At 36.8% G+C, this 25,641-nt stretch overlaps 1 protein-coding gene across 1 annotated transcript in view; it reads left to right on the plus strand.

Annotated features, from left to right (window-relative positions):
- CAMK4 (calcium/calmodulin dependent protein kinase IV) overlaps nt 1-25,641 on the plus strand; it is a 223,968-nt gene that overhangs the window by 147,639 nt on the left and 50,688 nt on the right. Inside the window, exons 6-7 of the mRNA XM_036742347.1 lie at nt 19,249-19,339; nt 21,357-21,431. Coding sequence (XP_036598242.1) covers nt 19,249-19,339; nt 21,357-21,431 — 166 coding nt within the window. The remainder of the gene's footprint in view (nt 1-19,248; nt 19,340-21,356; nt 21,432-25,641) is intronic.

Genomic DNA, 25,641 nt, shown 5'->3' on the forward strand with positions numbered 1-25,641 from the left:
GGGATGACAACCATCCTCTTGGCACAATTAAGCACTGGGGGTGTAAGCAGGAGGTTGTCCACATAATGGATCAGAGAGGAGCCCTTTAAAGTGATAGAAGCTAAGTCCTGCTGTAAAATTCAAGAGAATAAAGTGGGACTCTCTACATAATCTTGTGACAGACAAGCCCATATCCAACGTGTGTTTTTCCAGGCAAAGGCAAATAGATATTGGGCATCTGAGTGAATGGAAATTATAAAAAATGCTGAACAAAGACATATCACCATAAAATAGGTAGTTTCACAAGGAATTGAGGAAATGATAGTAGCAGGATTAGACACCACTGGATACCCAGGGTTAACATAAGCACTGATAGCATGTAAATCTTGTACAAAGTGATAAGCAGGCTTGACATCTGGTTTAGGCTTCTTAATAGGGACAATGTATTGCAAGATGATTTTCAAGGCATCTTGATGCCATAAATATCTTGATCACTTAAAGATTTAATGATGGATGAAATGCCCTCACTAGCCCTCTGGGTAAAGGGTACTGAAAAATAGATGGTGAGGGCTTCCCCTAACTTTGACGGTAATAGGGTTGACAGATTTCAGGAGTCCCATGTCTGAAGATGTAGAGGTCCATAGGGTGTCTGGGATATAAGATGGTATGCTAAATGTATCCCTGAGTATCTCTGGGTCATTCTGAATGAGGATGGGGAATAAGGAAAGGGAGTCCTTGGATAGAGTACCATGTTCTGATCAGGAAATAGGTTTGCATAAGAGATCTCTCACCAATAGATGTATAGGGGATTTGGGCATGAGGAAGAAAGAGTGTTCAACAGACAGGAGGCCAACAAATACCATGCAATAGGACAATCTAGGAACATTCCGAGGTTTTCCTGAGATCCCAACAACATTTAAAGACCCAATGGAGCTCCAGTTGGAATCGGGTTTACTCATTATAACTGAATTAGAGGCTCCACTATCCAGTAAGCAATCATAGAGTATGTCATGAATTTTAAGGGTGACATGGGGTTCACCATTTTAGGGAGATGAATGGATCAGATAAAACTGGGGCCAGGACATCAGGTTCAGAAAAAATAAAATAATCCTCTCTGGAATCTACAGCCTCTTCCCCTTCCACACACACCTTCATGCAGCAAAGTTACCCTGGGAATCTTTAAGGTTACTCTTCCTTCTATTTCTTAGGTCCTATTTTTTTTTACAGTCATGGATAATGTGTCCCTTCTTTCTACAATATACACATTCATGTGATTTGCAAATTTTTTCATATGGCCTCTGAAACAGCCTATATTAGTGGCCTCTCAAAGAGCCAGTACCTATACCTTAGCTTTTCCCTTTTCCTTGTCCTTTCTTCTTTATCCATTCTTTCATAAATGTATAGGGCAATGCTCTAAGTTGGCTTATAGGCATTTCATGCCATCTATGCCATCCATCTTTTATGGAAATGTTTTTATATCAGTGATTGATTAGCTAAATGTATGCTAACAATGCATACATCTCATGGGTTAAGTGGGTCTAATTTTGCATATCATTCAGCACTTTTATACAATCTATTATAGAAATGGTTAGGGGTGTCTTTCTCCTCGTGTACTCTCTTGGAATTTACTCCAGTTTTCAGATCTGGTGGCGCAAACTTATGTGACCACATTTAAGTACTGCAACAATCTAGTACAATGAACCTGAAGATTAGTATTTTCAACAGAGATCCTGTAGTGGCCAATTGGGAAGACCTGCAGGGTCTTGAGGGTCCCCTCCTATAAGAAGCATTCTATTTGTCACCTCTATGATGGCAGTTCTTTCTCCAGGGGAAAGTAGATCTCCATAAGGTCAGTAACATTTCCCCAAGTGAGTTGAAATCTCTAAAATAGCCTTAAATTGGGAAATAACAGCCCAAGAATTTTCATCAAATTTGAGGGCATCCTTCCTCCTGATGGAGAGATCAGAGGGACTGAAAGACTGATGGTACCTATGAATAATTATGTGCCCCATGGTGTAATAACTAATCTTTCTCAGAAAGGGAACATACCAGTAGATTGTTCCTCAATTTTAGAAGGAACTAAGTTGTCATTTGATTTAGAAGGAGAATAAGATAGGTGTGAAGAATAAAGAGGAGAACAAGAGGTGGTGGAGAAAGAAGAGGAAGGGGAGAAGGAGGATATAGCGGGGAAGGCAAGACTATAGCAACAGAGGAAGAAGTAGCTGAAAGGAACTGTAGAGAAGCAGGAGGGGATAAAGAACTGGGGAAAGGTAGGGAAGCAGGAAGAGATACTGGCAAGGAAGGACAGAAAGAAGGTGCTTCTGGGCGGTGTTGGGCATGTGCCATTAGATAGGGCAGCCCAGCTGAACCAAAATTCTATCTGGCTTTGATATTAATTAAATGCTTTAATTAACAATTAAAGTTAGGGCAAATTTAGGTACCAAACTTAGTTCAAACAAACTATTAGCTGAATCCTTAGCTGATTTAGACCAAATTTAGCTGACTGAGAAGACAGGCTTCTCCAACTGCTTCTTGAATGGGAAGTACCCCTCCCAGCTTAATCTGGGAGCCTCCATTGAAGAAAGAAAAATTATCCAAAGGTTTGGTATCCATCCTGGATGGAATCAGGATCCTCCCTTCAAGGGATTAGACTTCCCTGAAGGGGCATTAATGATCCCTCTCAGCATGTACCAAGATCCCCTCTTGAAGAAAGAAAAAAAATTCTCCAAAGGTTTGAATCCTTTAGGTGATTTCCTGGGTTTCTTGGCTAATTATTTCCAAACAAACAAAATTCCAACTTTTCCTCAATGTAGGGTCCTTACCTTGCTTGGAGAAGTTGAGATCAAGGGAAACTTGTGGCTCTGCCACAGTCATCTGTGGAGAAGTCTTCCTGCTCAATGAAAATTTCACTGAGTGTTCCGGGTGAAAGGGATTCCTGAAGAGGTTGCCTTGGGGACCAGGCTCCCTCTCCCACCTCATATGTGGCTCACCAATTGTTGTGGTTGAAAGTAAGGTAAACTGAGGTACAAAGCTCTGATCACAATCAAGTTATTAGTAAATCATGAATTTGGCAATAAATAGGATCTTCGTTCTCTTAGAAAACCTAAGACCAAGAGGTGAGGCAAGTTAGCCTTTTTCTGGGAAACACAGAACAAGGTACAGGACTTCATAGGTGAGACTTCATAGCCAGGAAACAAATTATGTTTGGTTACAAAGCCTAAAGAAAACAATATGATTAGTAGAATCATAGATGTGGGAGACAACACAATTGGCCAGAAATCCAGAATGTGGGGCTAGTAACAACCCCTCCCTTTTTTTAATGAATGCTGATTGATTTATGGAGCCCTTCTGCAAGCCTGGCTTATTAGTGGAACAGAGATAACAGAATTTCTGGCACCTGCATCTTGCAAGGCTTGTTTAGTGACATACCATATCTCCTGTAATTGAACATGGGTATTTAAGACATATTAGTAAGATAACAGGTTTCTCTTAATTGTGCATAGGCATCTCCACTCCAAAAGCAGAGCCCAACCTTAATTTAAAGTGAAAAGCCATGAAATAAGTTGGAAACAAAAGCAAAAAAAAGAGAAAGTTACCATGGCAACATGGAGGATCAAGGTACAGACCTAGAAAAGGACAACAATGTTAAAATGGCTATACTCAAAGCCTCAAAGAAAAATGTGAATTGGTGTCATGCCCAAAAAAAGAACTCCTGGAGGAGCTCAAAAAGGATTTTAAAAATCAAATAAGAGAGGTAGAAGAAAAATTAGGAAAAGAAATTAGAATAATGCAAGAGAATCATGAAAAAAAAGAATCAAGTAATGGTAGCACAAAAAGGAAGTTTGGTAAAGGAAGCACAAAAAATGTAAAAAGAGGTAAAAAAAATTCACTGAAGAAAACAACTTCTCAAAAAGTAGAATTGGTCAAATGGAAAAAGAGATACAAAAGCTCACTGAAGAAAATAATTCCTTAAAAATTATAATTCAGCAAATAGAAGCTCCATGAAACATCAACAAATGCTAAAATGAAACCAAAAGAACGGGAAAAAATAAAAGAAAATGTGAAATTTCTCATTGGAAAAACAACTGACATGGAAAATAGATTGAGGACACATCATTTAAGAATTATTGGACTACCTGAAAGCCATGATCAAACATAGCCTGGACAGAATATTTTAAGAAATTACCAAAGAAAACTTCTGTGATATCCTAAAACCAGAGGGTAATTTAATTGAATTTAAGGAATCCATTGATCTCCTTCTAAAAGAGATACCCAAATAAAAACTCACAGGAATATTAGCGTCAAATTCCAGAGCTACCGGGTCAAGGAGAAAATATTGCAAACATCCAAAAAGAAAAATTTCAGATACCATGGAACCACAGTCAGGATTACACAGGATTTAGCAGCTTCTACATTAAAGTATTGGAGGGCTTTGGAATATTCTTTGGATGTTCTTAAAGAAAAAGGAGCTAGGATTACAACCAAGAATCACCTACCCAACAATACCGAGTATTATTCTTCAGCAGGGAAAATAGATATTTAATGAAATAGAGGACTTTGAGGCATTCCTAATGAAAAGACCAGAGCTGAACAAAAAATTTGATCTTCAAAAACAACACTGAAGAGAAGCATCAAATGGTAAAGAGGAAAGAGAATACATAAGGGATCAAATGAAAGTTGAACTGTGATATGAATAGCTCTTAAAAAACTTTATCACTATTAGGGCAATTAGAAGGTGTATACACAGAGAGGGTGCAGGTGTTAAGTTGACTATGAAAATGATCACCAAATAAACAAAGAATGGGGCAAATTATTTCACATAAAAGAGGCATTGCAATGGAGGAAAATGTGAAAAGAGGGTGGTAGTAAATGCTTGACTCTCACTCTCATCAGAATTGCCTCAAAGAGGGAATAACATACACACTCAGTTGGGGTATAGAGATCTATCTTACTCTATAGAGAAGTAGGAAGGGACAAGAATAAGTGAAGGAGGAGGATGGGTAGTCAGAAGTAAAACACTTGCGAGGGGATAAGATGGAAGGTAAGAGAGAGAAGGATAAATAGGGGAAAAATAAGATGGAGGGAAATACACAGTCAGTAATCATAACTATAAATGTGAATGGGATGAACTCATCTGTAAAATGGAAGCAGATAGAAAAATGGATTAAATACCAGAATCCTACAATATGTTGTTTACAAGAAACACATTTGAAGCACAGAGACACATACAGAGTAAAAGTAAGAGGCTGAATCAGAATCTATTATGTTTCTGCTGGAATTTTAAAAAAAAGTAGGGATAGCAATCATGATTTCAGACAAAGCAAAAGCAAAAGTAGACCTATTTAAAACAGATAAAGAAGGAAACTATATCTGACTACAAGGTACCATAGACAATGAAGTAATATAAATACTAAATATATGTGCCCCAAATAGTATAGCATTCAAATTTCTAATGGAGAAGCTAAATGAATTACAGGAGGAGTTAGTAAAACTATACTAGTGGGCAACCTCAACTTTGTACTTTCAGAACTAGATAAATTTAATGAAAAAATAAAAAAGAAAGAAGTTAAGGAGGTGAATAAAATTCTAGAAAAGTTAGATATGATAGACTTCTGAAGGAAATTGAATGGGAATAGAAAGGAATATACCTTTTTCTCAACAATATATGGCACTTGCACAAAAACTGAACATGTATTAGACTAGAGCATAAAAACCTCACAACCAAATGCAGAAAAACAGATTTAAAATTATTTTTAGTTTTCAGCATTCATTTTTATGAAATTTTGAATTTCAAATTTTTCTCCCTCCCTTCCTCCCTCCACTCCCCACTCTCCAAGATAGCAAGCAATCTAATATAGGTTATACATGTACAATCATATTAAACATATTTCCACATTAGTCATGTGAGAGAAGAAACAGAATAAAAGGGAAAAACATGAGAAAAAAAACAAAAAAAGGTGAGTATGCTTAGATCTGCATTCAGACTCCATGATTCTTTTTCTGGATGTGGATAGCATTTTCCATAATGAATCTTTTGGAATTGTCTTACATCATTGCATTGCTGAGAAGAGCTAAGTCATTCACAATTGATCATCATACAATATTGCTGTTACTGTGTGCAATACTCTTTTGTTTCTACTCACTTCACTCAGTACCAGTTCATGTACATCTTTCCAGGTTTTTCTGAAATCCATCTGCTAATCATTTCTTATAGCACAATAGTATTCCATTACATTTATATACCACAACTTGTTCAGCCATTCCCCAATTTATGGACTTTCCCTCAATTTCCAATTCTTTGACACCCCAAAAGAGCTGCTATAAATATTTTTGTACATGTAAGTCCTTTTCCCTTTTTTATGATCTCTTTGGGAGCCAGACCCAGAAGTGGTATTACTGTATCAAAGGGTATGCACAGTTTTGAAGCCCTTTAGGCATAGCTCCAAATTGCTCTCCAGAATAGTTGGATCAGTTCACAACTCCACCAAGACATTAGTGTCCCAATTTTCCCACATCTTCTCCAACATTTATCATTTTCATTTTTGGTCATACTAGTCAACCTGATAAGTGTGAGGTGGTACCTCAGAGTTGTTTTAGTTTGCACGTCTCTAATTAGTAGTGACTTAGAGCATCTAGAAAAGCAGAAATATTAAGTGCATCCTTTTCAGATCGTAATGCAATAACAATCTCATTCATTACATGAAAAGATAGATTAAAAATTAATTGGAAACTTATTGTCTGACCCCCTTACCATTTCTGAGCTGAGAGCTACCAAAAGTGATGCTGCTACTGTCATTGTTGCTGCTATGGCATATACTCTGGACCAGCCTCCTCCGCGGTATCACAGCCCTCTTCTACCTATCTCCTAAGTTTTCTTAGGCTGGTAAAATGTCTCACCCTGACTTTTTGTCGACTCTGCTTCTCCAAAATTTGATTTGAGGTATTATTTTAAAGTTGTTTGGAGGAGAATGTTGAGAGAGTTCAGATGGGTTGCCATCTTGGTTCCACCCTCCAAGACCTTTCCATTTCCACAAAATCTGGATTTCAAAATCCAAAAAGTCTTTTTCCTGTACATTTAACATGAATGGATCGCATAGGACAATATAAAGGATGGTTCACACAAGAATTTGCTTTGTGAAATATCTGGAAGTCATGACAGAGCCAAATAGAGTGAGTGATCCACATTTCTACTATGTGTTATTTTCTCACTAATTGGCCATCTTGAGCCAATCTGGGCAGAAAGTCATAGAGAGTGGGGGGTGAGTTTGCAGTAATGACTTTTGTCCTCATCATGGAATTAACCTCTCAGAAGTTCTCTGAATTTCTCTGTTTGTTGTATGGTGATAATGATATTCATAATCCTCAACTAGCATAGTTGTTATGATACTCAAAAGGAATCCGATTCCATTCATTTCAACTTGATAAACATTTATTAGGAGCCAAAGATTATAGAAAATGCTATATAGATGTCAACTTTTATTACTGAACTTCAGAGAAGCTGTTATCCAGGTGCTTCATCAGTTCTGTTGATAGACTATTACCATGGGAAGAATATTAATGCAAAGAGAGTCAGCTAAATTGCTACTTACATGTAAAATTTTGTTTTCTCTGTGAAAGATTGTAAAAATGTTCTTTATAGCATTACTTGCTCATTAAAAGTTTATTAAACACACACACACAAACACACATGAAAGAAATAGTAGTTTCTTTGAATCTTAACCTCAAATTGTTCTTCCTTTTCTGCCTGAAATACTTATGTCTTTAAGAAAGAAAAGGATATAGACTTATAGAATTTCAAAATTGTAAAGGACTTCATTGGCCACTAATCCTACTCATACCCCATAAGAATACCCAATACAATGCAAATATTTATTGTTTTTTGCTTAATAGCCTCTGATGAGGAAAAACTTGCTAATTCCTGAGGGTGTCTGTTCCATTTTGGGATAGCTCAAATTATTGTCATCTTTTCTTTTTATTGACACCTTTTACTATAACTTTTATTTCCCAATATGTTCCTCCAATTTCCCTCATGGAGAGACCCATCCCTGAAAATAAGCAATAAAAAAGCATTCATCAAAATTAGCTAACACATCAAGTCCAACATATTGTGCAATGTTTTACACATACAGTTTTCACCGTTTCAAAGGAGGGAGAAAAGTCCATTTTCAGAGATATTATTTGAAGCCAAGTTGCTCATTATCATTATATAACATTCAGTTTTGATTTTTTTGTTCTTTGTATTTACATTTGTTTAGCCACTGTATACAATGCTTCACTTTGTACCAGTTCATATAAGTCTTCCCATACTTCTCTGAATTCTTCATACTTATCATTTCTTATAGCAAAGTAATATTTCATTACATCCACGTAGAGCAGTTTGCTTAGTTATTCCCTTGTCAATGGATACTTATTTTATTTATAGTTCTTTGCTACTAAAAGAAAATTTTGCTACACATATTTAGAAGTGTATAGGATTTTTATATTAATCTTTGCCTTCCTTGAGATATATTCCTAACAATGGATTCTCTGGGTCAGTAATCACCAAATAGCATAATAAATATCTATATGTGTGTGTAAATATACATACATACATACATGAATGATATATACACATATTTTTGTAAACCTTAAAGTACTATATTAGTTATTTTTATATTAGTTCTGTAAGTAACTATTGTTATCATCATCAAAACTATTTGATACTGGCTAAAAAAATACATCAGTGGAAATCAGAAACAATTTAACTCAACAACCTGATGTTTTACAAACAATATCATAAATTACTTAGAGAAGAACTCCCTGTTTGACAAAAACAGCTGGGAATATTGTAGAGAAATTTTACAGAAATTACCTTTAGACCAACATCTTATAATATATATTACAACATGCTCAAAATGTATATGTAATTTCAATACTAAAAGCCATACTATCCAAAACTTAGACCATCAAATGTCTTTCATAGGTATGATTGCTATGCCTAGGCTAGTGAGACAGAATTCTTAACAAAACAGAGGAAAGAGGTGATCCTAAAAACTAAAATAGATCATTTTGGTTCCATGAAATTAAAAAACTTTTGCATGAATAAAATCAATGTGACTAGGATAAGAAGAGAATCAATAGATTGAGGAAAATATTTTAATCATGTATCTTTGACAACAATCTGGTATCTAATATCTAGGGAACTAACAAATATATAATGACAAGAGTTATACACCAATCAATAGGTGGTTAAAAAGATATGAACAAACAGTTCTAAAAGAAAAATCTCAAGTTACTAAGAGAAACAACTCTGAAGTTTTACCTTACATCCATCAAACTTACAGAGAAGATAAAAGAAATCATCAGTGTTGGAGGAATTATGAAAAGACATGCAGATTAATATTGTTGAAGGGGCTTTGATAGGTTCAACCATTTTGTAAAGCAATTTGGACTTAGGTTGAAAGGAATAGTTATAATTGTTAGGAAATTTTCCCTGACATCAAATGTAAATTTCCCTCTTTGCAATTTTTATCCTTATTCCTAATTCTTTACTCTCAGGCAGTTGGGTTTTTGCTTCAGAAATCCTCAACATTTACATAATATCACTCTCTTACTCCCATCTACAACTTTAGTATTGATCCCACAAAATAATTCAATAATTTAGAGGAAATACTTTGAGATCTCATGTAAGCAATATAATTAACACAAAAATCTACAATGTGGTTATAAACAAATGATAATTAGAGTATTACTGCATAAATATTCATCATACAAAATGATGTGTTAAAATGATCTTTTTAATATTAGCAGAGAAAGTAGATTTCATAGGCCAATAATATGACTGCCATCATCTTTCCTTGACTCCTTATCCTGAATTTTCACTGAGAAAATAACTCAGTGATTTCATAAGGAAATCTAATTCACTGTATTTAGATGAGCTTGATATGCAGCTTCAGTAGTATAAAATAAAGTATGATTCTCTCCTTCCCCACGTGTTCTATTTTTAATAGAATTAGGCAATATTTCACTTATTTTTCTGGTTTGTCCATAAGCTAAAGCACTAAAGCCTTGAGTCAGAGCCTGTCACTAAGAATAGGGAAGGTAGGCAGTGGTATCAAAGGAATAGTGGGATCAAGGAGAGATGTTTTAAAATACAAATGTATACATGTACAGTAGTAACTTACTTTGTGTTAAGTGTTGTAGTAAAGGCTCTAGGTCAGCTAGGTGGCACAATGTAGTGAATGCTGGGCCTGAAGTCAGGAAGACTCATCTTTGTGAGTTCAAATCTGGTCTCAGACATTTATTAGTTATGTGACCGTGGACAAGTCACTTAACTCTGCCTCAGTTCCTCGTTTGTAAAATGGCAAACCATTCCAGTATCTCTGCCAAGAAAACCCCAAATGATGTCGTGGAGAGTCAGACATTACTGAAAAATGACTAAACAACAAGAAGAAGAACAAAAGCTCAAAGCCTGTAGTCAAACACAGGGGCTGCAATTTTCAAATGTATGGTAACCAGTTCCAGGAGGGTACTATATAAAGGTCTTATCTCGGTTCTAGTCTTGTGAATGAAATTCAACTTTCAGGTTCCACCTCTGGTTTCCTCTCTAATCCTCAATATGCCAAGACAATGAGATGAACCCCACTTATCCAGATATTATGAATTGGTGGAAAATTTGCATGTGACTACTTTTAAAGAAATGCAGTTTCTTACATACTATGTAAACTATAAACATAAAATGCAGTTCACATACCATATAAAATTGTCTTTAGAAATATTATCCACTTACAGGTGATGGTTTATGCATTTAACAGTTATTCAATTTTAGGAAGCACATTGACAAAGTGGAGAGTGTACAAAGGAGGCTGACCAGGATGGTGAAAGGGGCATACTATTGTCTATGACCTGTTATAATAATTAACTTAGTTTAAGCTGAAGAACAATGTAATGACCCCTAAAGTCTACATTTCTGTACAGATTTAGGGAGTTTATTTTCGACAAAAATTACAAATTCAATCACAATCTCTCTGAGCCCCCAGTTAGGAAAATTCCTAACATTTAGGCAGATGTTAGTTTCCCTGTCTTAATTTACATTTACACATTTACATATATCTTTAACCATCTTTGTGGTTGAAATGAAATTCAAGTTACTAGAAACATTTGGGTAACAGAAGAACAGGTGAATCGACAGGCACTCAAGGAGAAGCTGGGAAAAGAGCAAATCTTTTCTTAGGTCTGCTCAAGATTTCTCCTTGAATCCATGAGTAGGTGGGTACACTGGCACTATCAGTCCAAGTCTATTGCTGCAAGATGCCTGTTGGACTGATGACCCTCCAATACATTTCTTTTCTCTGGCACAACTTAGTTTTACCTTCTCTTTCTATTTTCTTCAGTTGCTTTTGGGCACTGGCTCTTTCTGGCTCATCTTGGCAAGATCCCAGTCATTTGTCTCTGTATCTAGGACCCCCAGAATCGCTACCTGTTTCTAAGATAACTCCCTTTTTATAAAAATTCCTTGGGAAATAATCAAGTCTCTCAAAAAATGGCTTTGCTTTATTTTATTTTACTAAAGGCTGGGTCTTCCCATCTCATCCAGGCTGGCAGTGCAGTGGGATCTGACTTTGACTCCCATTTCCAATATGGGCTCTTTAGATAAGGTGGTCTCCTCCTCCTACTCTTCTTCCTTGGGGGAAGGGTATTCACTATAGTGACGCCACACAGTACAAACACCTAATCAACTTAGACCATTATAGCTCAGAACTCTGGAGCTCAAGATATCCATGATTCTTCGTCTTCTAGGAAGCAGAGATTACAGGGTATACTGTGACATTTATATTTATTCAAAGAAATGTATGGGCCTTCCTCGTAACTCAGTTCTGATTCATTGATTCAATCAAGAAGTATTCTTATCTAACAAAGGTAATCACTTTAATGGGTAGAAATACACAGTTATGAGTAACTGGGAATTTTTTTAGCTTGGAGAAGACACTAGATGGAGCTATTATCAAATATTTAAGTCTTTCTTTGATGTAAAAGAGGGATTGTTGTTCAAATAGAGCTTTACAAAAGTGAAATGGATTTCCTTAATAGGTATTAAGTTAATTACCATCAGAAGTCTTCAAGCAGAGTTGATTGACAGCTTGTCAGAAATGGGATTATTCCGAACATTTTCCTTTTTCCGAAGTGCCCATCTTTAGGCAGCTCACTCATGCTCCAACCACCCAGATTTGCCTCCATTTTGACTAAGTTAGATCATATCACTCCAGCTCAAAAGTTGTCAGGGGCTATTGGATGACTCAAGATCTTTTGCCTGGCATTCAAGTTCCTCAACAATTTGACACTACCCAACCTTTTTTGCTTTAATTCATATTACTCCCTTGACCTACTCTATACTGCAGCTAAGTGAGGATATTCTGTGTTCCTGAACACACCCTCTAAGTTTCTGCCTTCCTGACTCTGCCTACTATATTTCTCACTTTTATTTCTACCTGAAGTTATGGTACCCACTGAGCCCAATTCAAATGCTACCTCCTCTGTGAATTTTTCCTAATCCCCCTCCATGTCAATGTATACCACCCCCATACCTGGGCACTGCTATAGCTACTATGAAGATGACTACACTGTCAATGACAGGGATCACTGTTATTGCCATCACCACCACTACAATCACTTCTGTACTGGAAAGGCTTTCCCATTTGGTGCAATGGACCACTTGGAGCCCAAAGGTTAAGATTATAGATGGGGTCTTAGAAGCCTCCTGCTGAATCCACAGAATTATATTTATATATTCCCTGGCAAAGAGCTCACAGCGGGATTTCAGGTCAATGTACCTGGAAGTCACATTAACTCAAAATGTGCTCAGCTCTGTTTCACAGTGTCAATTCACTATAACCCGGGGGGAAACTAAATCAAGCTGCTCAGGATGTATATAAGTGTCCTGCCCACAACAAAGAATGACTCACATTTCTAAAGCACTTTAAGATTTATATTTCCTCACAAACAGCCCTGTAAGGTACATATTATAAATATCCCTATTTAACGGGTTAGTGAACTGAGGTGGAGAGTTTCAATGACTTACCCAAGGTCATACAACTTATTTTGTAATATTGTCTATTATAGCCATCTATTTTTAGGTGTTCTTTCCCTATTAAGCCATATTGTAAGCTTCAGGAGGGATGAGAAAATGATTTACCTAAATGTTGTCTCTCCCTCAGTACTTAGTACAGTTCTCGGCACACAGTAAGCACAATAAGTGCTTAATAAATTGGTTTTTTTTAAATTGTTGTTTCCTTCTTGTGTCTACTTGGGGCAAGATGGATTCTGAGATAATATCTGTTGGAGGTGGCTCTAACATTAGCATTCTCTTAATTCAAATTCAACATTGGAATGAATTGAGACACTTAAGCTATTAAACAGTTAATGAAGCGGGGTTCACTTTGCCCTAACATGGCAAGAATATTGTAACAACAGTGTTACTAGCAGCTACTGTGGCCATGTAAGGCCAATAACACCAGCACACAGGAGGGCTGCTAGCACAGATTCTTTGATCTGCTTTTCTAAAGAAAGCAACTTTAAGGGGTTAACAATCTCACTTTAATTAAACACGCGCGCGTGCGCGCGCGCACACACACACACACATATATATCATTCATTTAGTTCAGGGGAAAAAGTCAGCACCATGAACTTTCAGAGAAAATACGAATAGAAATTACAAACAAAAAGTATAAGCAGAGCAAATAACACAAACCAACAGACAGACTTCTAGCTATCTGACCAAAGCTATACATACATAGTTACTAGAGAGAGAAGCACCAACATCTGGGTTTTTAAAGCCAGGAGAGGGGGGACCTCCTTAACGGCTACCCAGAGTCTCCACACCATCACTCTTCCAATGAGTGAGCCCCAAACAAAATGCTAACCTCAAAGTATATATACACTTCTTCAGGGTCAGAGCACTTCACACTTCTTGAGGGTTTCACAGCTCTTGTGACCTAACTAGCAAAAGGGTGTGGGCCTTCCTACAAACAAAGGCAAGACTCAATCAAAGGCACTTGATTTATCTAATGCCTTGCCACATCAAAGATTTGGAAACTGAAGGGATGCCTATCAATTGGAGATCAGTTTAAATGATAGATTACTATTTTGCTACAAGAAATGATGAGGGAGATGGTTTCAGAAAAATCTGGGAAGACATATGAACTGATATAGAGTGAAGCTAAAAGAATAAGGAGAAAATTCGTATAATAATAATATCATAAAGACAAACAACTTTGAAAGACATGGAAACTCTGATTAACAAAATAAACAATCACAATGCATGTTGTTCACTTGAAATTCACCATTGTCTCTAAAAGCTCATCTTCCTGAAAGATCAAATCAAATCTACAACTTACACCAAAGTACTCCCTATCTTTTGGACCCCATCCCTTCCTCTAATTGGAGAGGGTGGAGGGTGGACATCAATGGGCTTCTCATAAATCCTCTATTTAAGAAGGGGACCTAGGGAGACACCTCATCATTTTCCATTTGGCTGCAGGACTTCATCATGCCCCAACAGTCAGATACCTTACCCTGTTTCCCTTTTCATCTGTAAAATGAGCTAGAGAAGTAAATTACAAACCACTCCAATATCTTTGCTAAGAAAACCCCAAATGAGCTCACAGAGTCCGAAATGACTGAACAACAACAAAGCAGGAATGCAGAATATTTTTTTTTGCTTGACATGTTTATTACAAAGGTTTTCTTTTTCTTGCTTTCTGATTGGGGGTGTTGGTAAGGGTGGGGAAGAGAGGTGGGAGGAAGGGATGGTGCATCTTCATTTGAAAATATAATGAAATTTGATTTAAAAAATTACTTGCCACATAAATGGAAAAGTAATTACTTTGTGATTTTGTCATGGTATCCCTTATATCTAAACTTGTACATGGGCAGAATGCTGCTCATTTATTTTCTAACCTGTAATTACAGAATCTTATTTGATTAGTAAGCTATTAATATTGAAAGTAGGCTAAATGTACATATGTTATATTCATTCTTCAGACAGGAAGTTCTACTGATCAAATCATAAGATAATTATGTTTCTAATTTACTTAGAATATTTTTGTATTAGGAAAGGTATTAAGTTTTACTCCATCAGCTATTATCTGATTTCTCTCATAAATAGGTGCCTATTATGTAACATGATGCTGATAGTCATAGAGATAATGAACATAATAAAATAAATGGATAATTTATTTTTCTACCACAGAAAACCCAGCAGATTTTTTAGTTCTTTAAAGCCTTCCATACAGATTTATGAATTATCAAGGGCATTATCTCCAAATCAAGTATTATTGTCACTAGATAACTCATTTGATTCCACACTTATTCTCTACAGTTCTACAATTTTGGATCTATTTCACATCTGGATTTATTCTCACTCTCAAAGGATCATGATGAGGGAAAAACTGTTGCTAGTAAATACAGCATAGCAAGACAGTACTTCATTTTCTTTTGACAATTTGGAAGATTTGAAGAGGTATTGAAGAATACTGTAGAAATTCTGTGTCACTGCTATGGAACCCATTAGGGATATTGTTGCAAATTGGTACAACATGTCTTTTTTTGCAGGAATAACCAAAAATTGTCTAGAGAAAATTTGTAATTTCCAGAATATAGCTGAAGGCAGTCTGCAAGTGGTTGTGACTAAGTACTGTGAATGACTTTCCTCTTTTTTTTCCACAATATAGCTAAGAGTTAATCAAGAGAGAAAGCAGGAGGATTCAGAACTTCTAGGACCTTTAGGGTCATCCTAAGAATGTAGGATGGACCTGGCTAGAAATAAGACATAGTCTGTTTCCAATAACAATACAAGGTGTGACTAGTCTCTAGAACTTTGAATCTACTGAATAGTTTTCCCCCAAAAAAGCTAAGTATATTTCATAACCCTTTTAAATAAGGTAAAAAAAAACACCTCAGGATATTCTAGAATCAAATTGTTTTCTTATTTGAATGGAATTTTCTGGATGACTGCCTTGGATAAATATTCCAGAAATATCATGGTTTCTCCTCTAACATCTGCCTCTAGAATCTTGAAGCAATGCTGAGATATAATCAGAAATCACACCCATGGAGAAACAACCTTAAGTGTTCTTCTTGTATGACACCAGTATTGTTGCCTAGATATGTGTATATTTTTAAGAATTCCCTGAAGTAAGTTAGCCTGGTGACTGGTCTGATGGGTCTAGTTCTCTTGTCATCGATTGATCTCTTGGCTCCTATGCCTGACTTAGTATTCTTTATGGGCTTACCATCAAGATCATTATAGTTTTGTTTATCTACTCTTGGGCAGGCTATCAGTATTTATAACAGTCAGGGTGGCCATTATTATTGATCCTTGAAACTCAGGAGCACATGTTCTCACTTTGGACAGTGGTTTCTGTGAATGCGTAGTTCTGTTGACATTAAATATATGAGGGTCATTTACAAACCCCTGCCTCAATCTCTGTGATGCAATTTTACCTGCATTCTCAGAATCCAGAATGCCTGTCTGTAAAAGCCTTTGTAGGAATAACCAAAAATTGTCTACAAAAAGTCTACAAAAGACTTTTTGCTCCATCTTGGGGAGGGACTGAGCAAGCTTTTCTCCTTTGTGCTGCGTAGTATTAGAGTATCTTAAATGTAATAGAGCCAAAAGTAAACCCATTTGTCTTTTCCCCTAAACCCTTCCTAGCTCCAAACTTCCCTCTTACTGTCCAGAGCAACACCACCCTCCCAGTCCCTCAGGATCATAACCTAAGCATCATCCTCAGCTCCTCATATCTAACTCTGCTCTCTCCCCGCCACCCCACATCCAATCTACTGTCTGTTGTCAAGGCATGTCAATTTTACCTTTGCAGCATCTCTCCAATATACCTCCTTTTCTCCTCTGATATTGCCACCACCCCAGTCCAGATTGGTCCTCATCACCTCATGCTTGGGTTTTTGCAATAGGCTTCTGGTTGGTCTGCCTGCCTTCAGTCTCTCCCTACTCCAATATGTCCTCCATTCAGCTGCCAAAGTGCTTTCCCTAAACCACAGGTCTGACCATTTCATCTCCCTCCACCCCCAATAAACTCCCATCAAATACAAAATCCTATGTTTGATGTTTAAAGGCCTTCATTAACCTAACCATCTCCCCGCCCCGCCATACACACACACACACACACACACACACACACACACACACACACACACATGCATCTTTTCAGTCTTCTTACACCTCCCTCCCCTAGCCCTATGTTCTCTTTGATCCACAATGGTCTTGTTGCTGTTACAGAAACAAGACACTCCATCTATTGGCTCTGGGGATTTTCGCTGGCCATCTCTCATGCCTGGAAAGCTCTCCCTCCTCATCACTGTCTCCTGGCTTCCCTTACTTTCAAGCCCCAACTAAAATCCAATCTTCCCACTGGGAAGCAATTCCCAATCCCTCTTAATTCTAGTACCTTCTCTCTATTAATTATTTCCTATTTATCCTGTATGTATTTATTTCTCTGCTTATTCTCCCCCTCTTCCTTATTATATTATGAACTCCTTGAGTGCAGGGACTGTCTTTTGACTCTCTTTTGTACCCCAGCTCTTAGCACAGTGCCCAACATTGTAGGTCCTTAATAAATAGTTATTGACTGACACAAAATTATCAGAGATCTTATTCCAAGAGACATCTAGCCTTACCTTTAGTTCCCCTCTATTACAGTTACCCCCTCCTAGGCTATCTGTACTTTGTCTGGTTCAAGGACCTTCCATCATCCCAGGCATTTTCTTGACTATCCAATGCAAATTTCCCAGTATTGTTCTTAGGGACATGACACACGCCTAGAGAAAATGCAAACTTCGGACCTTTAGCTCTCACCAACTCCACCCCTCAAATAGGCATGAAACATTGAGTAATCTATCTCCACCAAAGTGGAGAATTATATGCAAATGGCTGCTTGAGCCAAAGGTTCAAATGTAATGGGATACTTTCATGCAACAAGAAATGACAAAGTTGAAATGCTGACTACTTTAGACAGAGGTTCAAACCACTGTCCTATCTCAGTTTGGTGTATTCCTAGATAGTAATCACCCTCTTTCACTGCACTCCCCCTTACACATAATTAATTAATAGACATGAAGCACAGATTCTTTATGATTGGCCATTCTTTAGAGAAGACAAAAATTCAGACAATAGAAACATCTTAAAGAAATAGAGTACCAATGGCAAGAGGCATATGGGAACAGAGCTAATGCTTATGGCTCTTGTCTTGATCTTCAATGAGTGGTCATCTTTAGCATCTATCAGAATGTTACAGTTTCCCTTTATCCTCCAATAGTTTTTATCATTTTCTCCTTAGAGGAGCATTCATTGTAGGAGTTAAGCCTACAGTACATAAAATCTAGTCTCTTCTCTTTGATCACCATCATTGCCACCCTTCTCCTCAGTGGTGGTCTCCTGGTGGGGATGAATGGAGGTGGGAGGAGTACCCTGCTGTTGCCAGTCATCATTCAAAAACTTCAGATGAGAAGAAACCTTCCCCAGGCCCAAGAAACAAGATCATTAGTCCCTTCCAGAAAGGAAAAAAAACACTGCACAAGAATCCAATTCGCAGAGTTCACAGTTAGGCTTCAGAATTTTTTCCTTTCTGGTTACAGTTCTATGTGGAAATGTCTATGTTTATTGATGTTTGGCAAGTTCATAACAAAAAAAAATTAATCTAGTTGAACTATATTTTACTAACTATCCTTTTAATAACACGTATTAGAATTTTAGGAATCAAAACCAAACTCATTGGTCTATGATTTTATAGACTCCATTTTCTTCCCTTTTTTTTTTGAAAATCAGGACATTTAATGGTATGTGCTTTGTATTATCATAGTTTTTATCATTTGCTATAGTTATTATGCTATGCAAGTGATAACCAAGTCATATTTATATTCTTTTGTGGCCACTGAATTCCTTACTCTCTTTTCTCTGAAGCAATTGTTAAGCAATAATAATTAAATTATTGTATCTGCACATGTGAGTAGAATAGCCAATACTATTTCTTAGTAGGTATTATCTCAGTCCACCTATTTGATACTATGGCATTGAAACTGCCTTTCACATTCAGATAACCATTAGAGTCAACAATTTGATCACTCCTACTTTTAAAAAATTTCTGGTTTTCAGGTTAATTTCTTTATTTATATGCAAATAGTAAAATTGCCTATCATATATATACACATATATATTATAAGAGTATACAATAAATAAAGTTTTCTGAATTTCTTAACATGTGTTTTCCTGTTTAGTACCTACATGAAAATGGAATTGTTCATCGTGATCTTAAACCTGAGAATCTTCTCTATGCAACTCCAGAACCAGATGCACCACTCAAAATAGGTAAGAAATAACCCTAATAACTTATCACTCCTCTTTTTATAGGGAGATAAATGTTTTTAGTAGGATGCAAAATATTTCTTCTCTCCAGTAATTCCTGGATTATTTTGAATCTTAAAAGAAATGAAAAATGCTTTATGTCTGAAGTGGTTGTGCCCCATATTGTGGTGTTAAATATAGAAAAGTGGTTGCTGTAGTAAAAACTTGACTCTAAGCAAATGAGAATTTTAGCCCAAGGTTACTCGGCCTGATCCAAAAAGGAACGAATTGTCCATCTCTGGGTATTAGTAGTTTTCCAAACAGTACTCCACTTAAAAAAAGAGCTGGACAGTGCAAAGGTGTTTGGAATTACCCTTCCATGAATCTTGAAGCAAATTCTTATTAGTTGTTAGTCATGGACAGAACATTGTTCTAACTTTTGGTTTTGTTTTTTCTCTTACTAAAGAAAGGATTTTTTTAACACAATTATCATTTGCTGCCCCCCAAATAGATGTGGCCTTAGGATAAAAGGGAGAAAGCAAAAACATGAGGAACAAAAAGCCAGAATGATGCAACTTCTTTTTAATTAAGCTCTAGCTAACCAAGAGTGGACTATATATCATGAAAATGTCAATACATTCCCTCAACATGACTTTGTTCTGTAATGCACATATGGCACCTTCTGTGTATTTAATCTGTGTGTTTATCTCTAGCCATTGAAAATGAGCTCATACATATGATGGTAGGGTCCATTTCATGAATGGAGACACTAAAAAGAAATTCTGAAAATGGTGAAAATCATCTAGAATTTGCTGTGGACAGCCATTAGAAAAACACACAAAAAACAGTGGACTTCAGGAAAGATCTCATTTTCCTTGACCTCCCTTTCAGAAATGTTATACTAAAAGAAGCTTATCTGATGATGGATTAATAGATAATAATTTATGCAATAGAACTTTGCATTCTGAAGTACTTTCAACTCATAGTCATCTTTAATGGGAACATAGTTACTTTTTAAAGTTAAAATGCCAAGAATTTCACTCCAGCTTCTAGAAGTAAAAGATTTCCAATGAAAAGTACTTAATGTGTTTCCTGAGTCAGATGATTCTAGCTTGACAAATCACTCAAAATAATGGCAACTTTAAACGATGCTTAGCCCAAATGAAATTTTTGACTGAAGAAATTTTCTTTAAGTTTGAAAAACTGTTTTTCTTTCCTTTGTGATAACAATTGATTATTGTCCCCCAAATACCCAAGAGCAATTTGCTATCTACATTCTGGCAGAATACAGATATTTCATATTTCTGTTCATGAATGACCATTTTTTTCCAAACTTTGTTGAAAAGTTCTTTTGTTTTGCATTTCAGTCTCACTAAATGATTCAGAAGTTTTGAATTGTTCTATTTGTCTGTACTGTTCTTGGCAATAATTGTGCATTTCACTACTGTCAGGACTGGTAACCTAATGTTATTTTATTTTGCTTGTACTATTTCATTGAAAGAAACTTTTAATACATTAGCATAGATTGGGGATTCTTAATCTGGGGTTCATGAACTTTTTTTAATATTTCAATAACTATCTGAACATACTTGGTTTCCATTGAAATTCTACATATTTGATTTATGCACTTAAAACAGTGATCATAAAAATAACAATTGCTGATATTTACATATCACTTTAAGAGTTACAAACCCTTTGACATATATTCACTCATTTGATCATTGACATATTAACTAATTTAAAACTATTCTGAGAAGCAGTCCTCACCAGAGTGCCGAAAGGATCTATGACCCCCCAAAATTTAAGAACTTCTGGCATGGATTGAAGAGAGGATAGTCATAAGATTACTTTTTTGGAATTTTCTCTATTATTAAAATCTTCCAACTTTTCTCCCTATAATCCTTTCTTTTTTGCCCCCAACCCTCCACCAACAAAAAAAGTATTTTATTGAGGATCATGTGCACAGTAGAATAGTCTGTCATTGAACAGTAGATGTGAGAATATTGAATTGTTTTGTGATTTGCTCCCTTTATTTTAACAGCTGATTTTGGACTTTCTAAAATTGTGGAGGATCAAGTTACCATGAAGACTGTATGTGGAACACCAGGATACTGTGGTAAGTCCTTTATTACTGGCTTTCCCTCTACTTTTGTTTCTATTTACAACCTAACTTGTGTGTTCTACAGTTTGTATCTACTCTAAAGTATTGTCACCTCTGGATTCAAATGGTTGAAATAGAAAAAACTAGAACATTATATTAAGGTAGCTCCTTTCCATGAGTTTTTCCCAAAGGAAGCAACCTCCTAATAGAGAATCCAATCTGATTGCATGAAAAGTTGAATGGACAAAAAAGAATGCAGGTCAAACCTTTCTACAAAAACAAATGTTGATTACATTTAAATAATAGTCAAATATTTAATAAGTGCCTCCAATGTGCCAAGCACTGTGCTAAGTACTGGGAATACAAAGGAAGGCAAAAGACAGTCCCTGCCCTCAAGGACCTCACAATCTAACGGGGAGACAACAAGCAAAGAGAGATGTACACATAATCCATATAGAGGATTAAAAGGGGGAAAATTAAAAAGAGAGAAGGCATTGGAAATAAGAGAGGTTGAAAAAGGTTTCCTATAGAAGATAGGATTTTAATTGGGACTTAAAGGAAACCAGGGAAAGCCAAGAAACAAAGAAGGTTAAGGGGGGCATTTCAGGCATGGGGGACAACCAGAGAAAATGCACAGACAAAAGATGGAATGCCTTACTGGTGGAAGAGCAAGGGGTCCAGTGACAATGTATCAAAGTATGTGGCAAGGAGTAAGGTGTAAGAATACTGGAAAGGTAGGTGTTAAGTTATAAAGATATTTATCCTAGAGGTGATAGGGAGCTACTGAAGTTTATTGAGGAGGGTTACATGGTCAGACCTGTGTTTTAGGAAAAAGCACTTTGGCAGCTAAACAAAAGATGAATTAGAATGGGAGAGACTTGAGGCAGGCAGACCACTCTTTCAATGGGAGGCTATTACAGTACTTCAGGTGTGATGAGGGTGGTGGTAGTATCAAATGAGAAAAGGGGGCATTTTTGAAAGATGTTACAAAGGTGAAATTGGCAAGCCTCGGGCAACATATTGGACATTGGATATGAGGGTGATGGTAGTTAGAGATAATGAGGAGCTGAGGCTCCTACTTAGGTTTTTGAGCCTAGGGGACTAAGAGGATAATGTTGCCTTGAACAATAATAGGGAAGTTTTGAGGGGAGAGGGTTTGGAGAAAAGGTAATGAGTTCAGTTTTGGACATGCAGGGTTTAAGATGTCTACTAGACATCCAGTTTAAAATATCTGAAAGGCAGTTGGAGATGTGAGATTTGAAGTCAGAAGAGATGTTAGGTCAGAATGGATAGGTTTGAGAAATATCAGTATAGAGTTAGTAATTAAATCCAAGGGAACCGATGAGATCCCCAAGTGAGTAGTACAGAAGGAGAAGAGAAGAAGGCCTAGGAGAGGATTCTGTAGGGTTGTAGATGAGGATCTGGATTAGGATCCAGTGAAGGAGACAGAAATAGATTAGGAGGAGAGAATAGGCAGGAAGAGAACCAAAAGAGAGTAGTGTCCCAAAAACCTGGAGTGAAGGGACTGTCAAGAAGAGGGTAGTCAACAGTGTCAAAGGCTGCAGAGGGATGAAGAAGAATGAGGATTGAGAACAAGCCATTACATTTGGCAAGTAGATCATTGGTAACTTTGGGGAGAGCAATTTCGTGGAATGATAAGGTTGGAGGCCATAAAGGGTTACGAAGAGAATGGGAGGAGAGAAAGTAGCAATATCCATTGTAGGTAACCTTTTCAAGCAGTTTAGTCACAAAAGTAAGAAGAGATCTAGGATAATAGTTAATGAGGATGGAGGTATCATATGAAGGTTGTTTGTGGATAGGAGAGACTTGGACATATTTGTGGTCAGAAAAGAACAAGCCTGTAGACAGAAAAAGATTAAAAATTAGTGAGAGAGTGTGGATGACAGCGGGGATGATGTGTTGGAGGACAGAAGATGGAAGGGGACCACTTGTATAGGTAGAGGGGTTAGCCTTGCTAAGGAGTAAGTCTGCTTCTTCACGTTATGCCAAGGTGAAAGAGGAGATAGTTGGCATAATATATGTGAGTCATGTGAAATGAGGAAGAGGGGAGAAGAGGGAGTTCACGGCAAATAATTTCAATTTTATTCATAAAATATGAGTTAAGGTTCTCAGCTGAAAGGATGGCAGGAGGGGAAGCAATGGTAGGTTTGAAAAGGGACCAAAAAAGTATAAAAGAGCCTTTGTGGAGAATGGGAGAGTGAGTTGATAAGGATAGTGTTCAAGGGTTGCTGTGCAGTAGTGAAGTAGTGAAGGGTTGCTGTGCAGTTGAGGTTGTATAACATTCTCATGGGGAAACAACATGTACACAAATAAGTGTGTACAAAATAAATTCTAGGTCTTTTCAGAAGCTAGGAACTGGCGGTAATGGGATCAGTGAAAGCTTGATGTAGGAAGTAGCTTTAAAGGAAACTAAGAATTATAAGAGAAAGGGATAAGAAGGAAGTACATTTTAGGTGGGGAGACCACCGATGTAAACGTACAGAGACGGAGAAGTAATGTATCATGCGAGAAACAGAAAGCCAGTTTGGCTAAACTATAGAATGCATGAAGGGACTAATATGTAATAAAACTGATATATAATGGAGGCAGGTTGAAGGCAGGTTGTAAAGTGCTTTGAATGCCAAACAAATGAGTTTACATTTGTTCCTAAAAGAGCCGGTTGAATATGTTAAATAGGAGAGTGACATAGCCAGATCTGTGCCTTAGGAATATCACTTTTTGAGCTATACAAAGGATTGGAGAGGAGAGAAACTGGATACAAGGAGACCAATGAATAGGCTGTTGCACAAGTAGATATGAAAGGTGATGAAGAGCTGAATTAGGGTTGTGACTGTGTGAGTGGAGAGGTGAGGACAAATACAAGAGATGTTGTTGAGGTAGAATTAACAAGACATGACAATTGATTGGATATGTGGAATGCAGGAGAGTATGGAATTGAGGATGATTCTGGGTTATGAACCTCATGACTGGAAGGATGATGACATCCTTAAAAAATATATTGGGAAGTTAGGAAGAATAATGAATCTAGGGAACAATGTTTTCTTCTGTCTGGAACATATTGAGTGTGAGTTTTTTATGTGACATACATTTAGAAATATCTAACAGGCAGATGGTACTGGAGCTACGGATACTCGGGATAAATATATAGATCTGGAGTCATCTGCGTTTTTGACATTTTAACCCATGGGATGATGGGGTCACCAGGAAAGAAAATATTTAGAGAAAAGGTCCAGGGCAGAATCTTAGCTATCTAACCCATAGTTAAGTGATCATGTATGAATAATGATACTACAAAAGAGACTGAGAAGGGGTGAACAGAAAGGTAGAAAGAGAGAAAGCATCTAAAAGGAGAGGATGATTAACAATGTCAAATAATGCAGAGCATTATAGTAGTAACAAAATTAATAATGATGCTAATAATAATAATTAGCATTTATATTTAGCACCTACTGTATGCCAGGCACTGTGCTAAAGACTTTTATAAATATTATCTCATTTGATCTTCACAACAACCCTGCAAAATAGGTATTATTATTATTATCATCCTGATTTTACAGTTGAAGAAACTGAGGCAAACAGACATTAAGTGACTTATCCAAGGTCATACAACCAGAAAGTCTCTGAGGCCAGATTTGAAATCAGGTCTTCCTGACTTCAGGCCCAGCACTTTATCCACTGAAACACAGTAAAGAAATGAAAAATAAAAAAGACCATCAGTTTAATAATGAGGTCACAAGCCAAATTGCAAAGTGGTTGAGAAGTAAATGAAAATGTAGGCAGTGAGTGTAGATTTTTTTTCTTCTAGAAGTTTGTCTTTGAAAGGGAGTAGTGCAGGATGAAAGCTTTAAGAAATGGTTTAAAAAAGAGGGCTTAAAAACCCTAGGATAAAAGTGGAAAAAATTGAGAAGTTTTTTGTTTGTTTGTTTTTGTTTTTTAGGGAATGAAGCAGTAGATAGTGAGAGAAAGAAGACTGAAGAGAGAGGGGGGATGGTCATGGGGACATTATTCTAAATGAGACAGGATTTAATAGGATCAAGGGCAAAAGTAGGGGAATTAGCCTTGGTAAGAGAGGGGCCACATTTTCATCATGGATGGGAGTGAAGGAAGATAATGTGTGTAAGGGGCGGGGTGTCAATGGGTTTGAGAAATAGAGGAAAATAAGGAGCTCTTGGCAAATGATGTCTATTTTCAGTAGAAAAATATC

The sequence above is a fragment of the Trichosurus vulpecula genome, chromosome 1 (genome assembly GCF_011100635.1).
Source record: "Trichosurus vulpecula isolate mTriVul1 chromosome 1, mTriVul1.pri, whole genome shotgun sequence".
Classification (NCBI taxonomy): Eukaryota; Metazoa; Chordata; class Mammalia; order Diprotodontia; family Phalangeridae; genus Trichosurus; species Trichosurus vulpecula.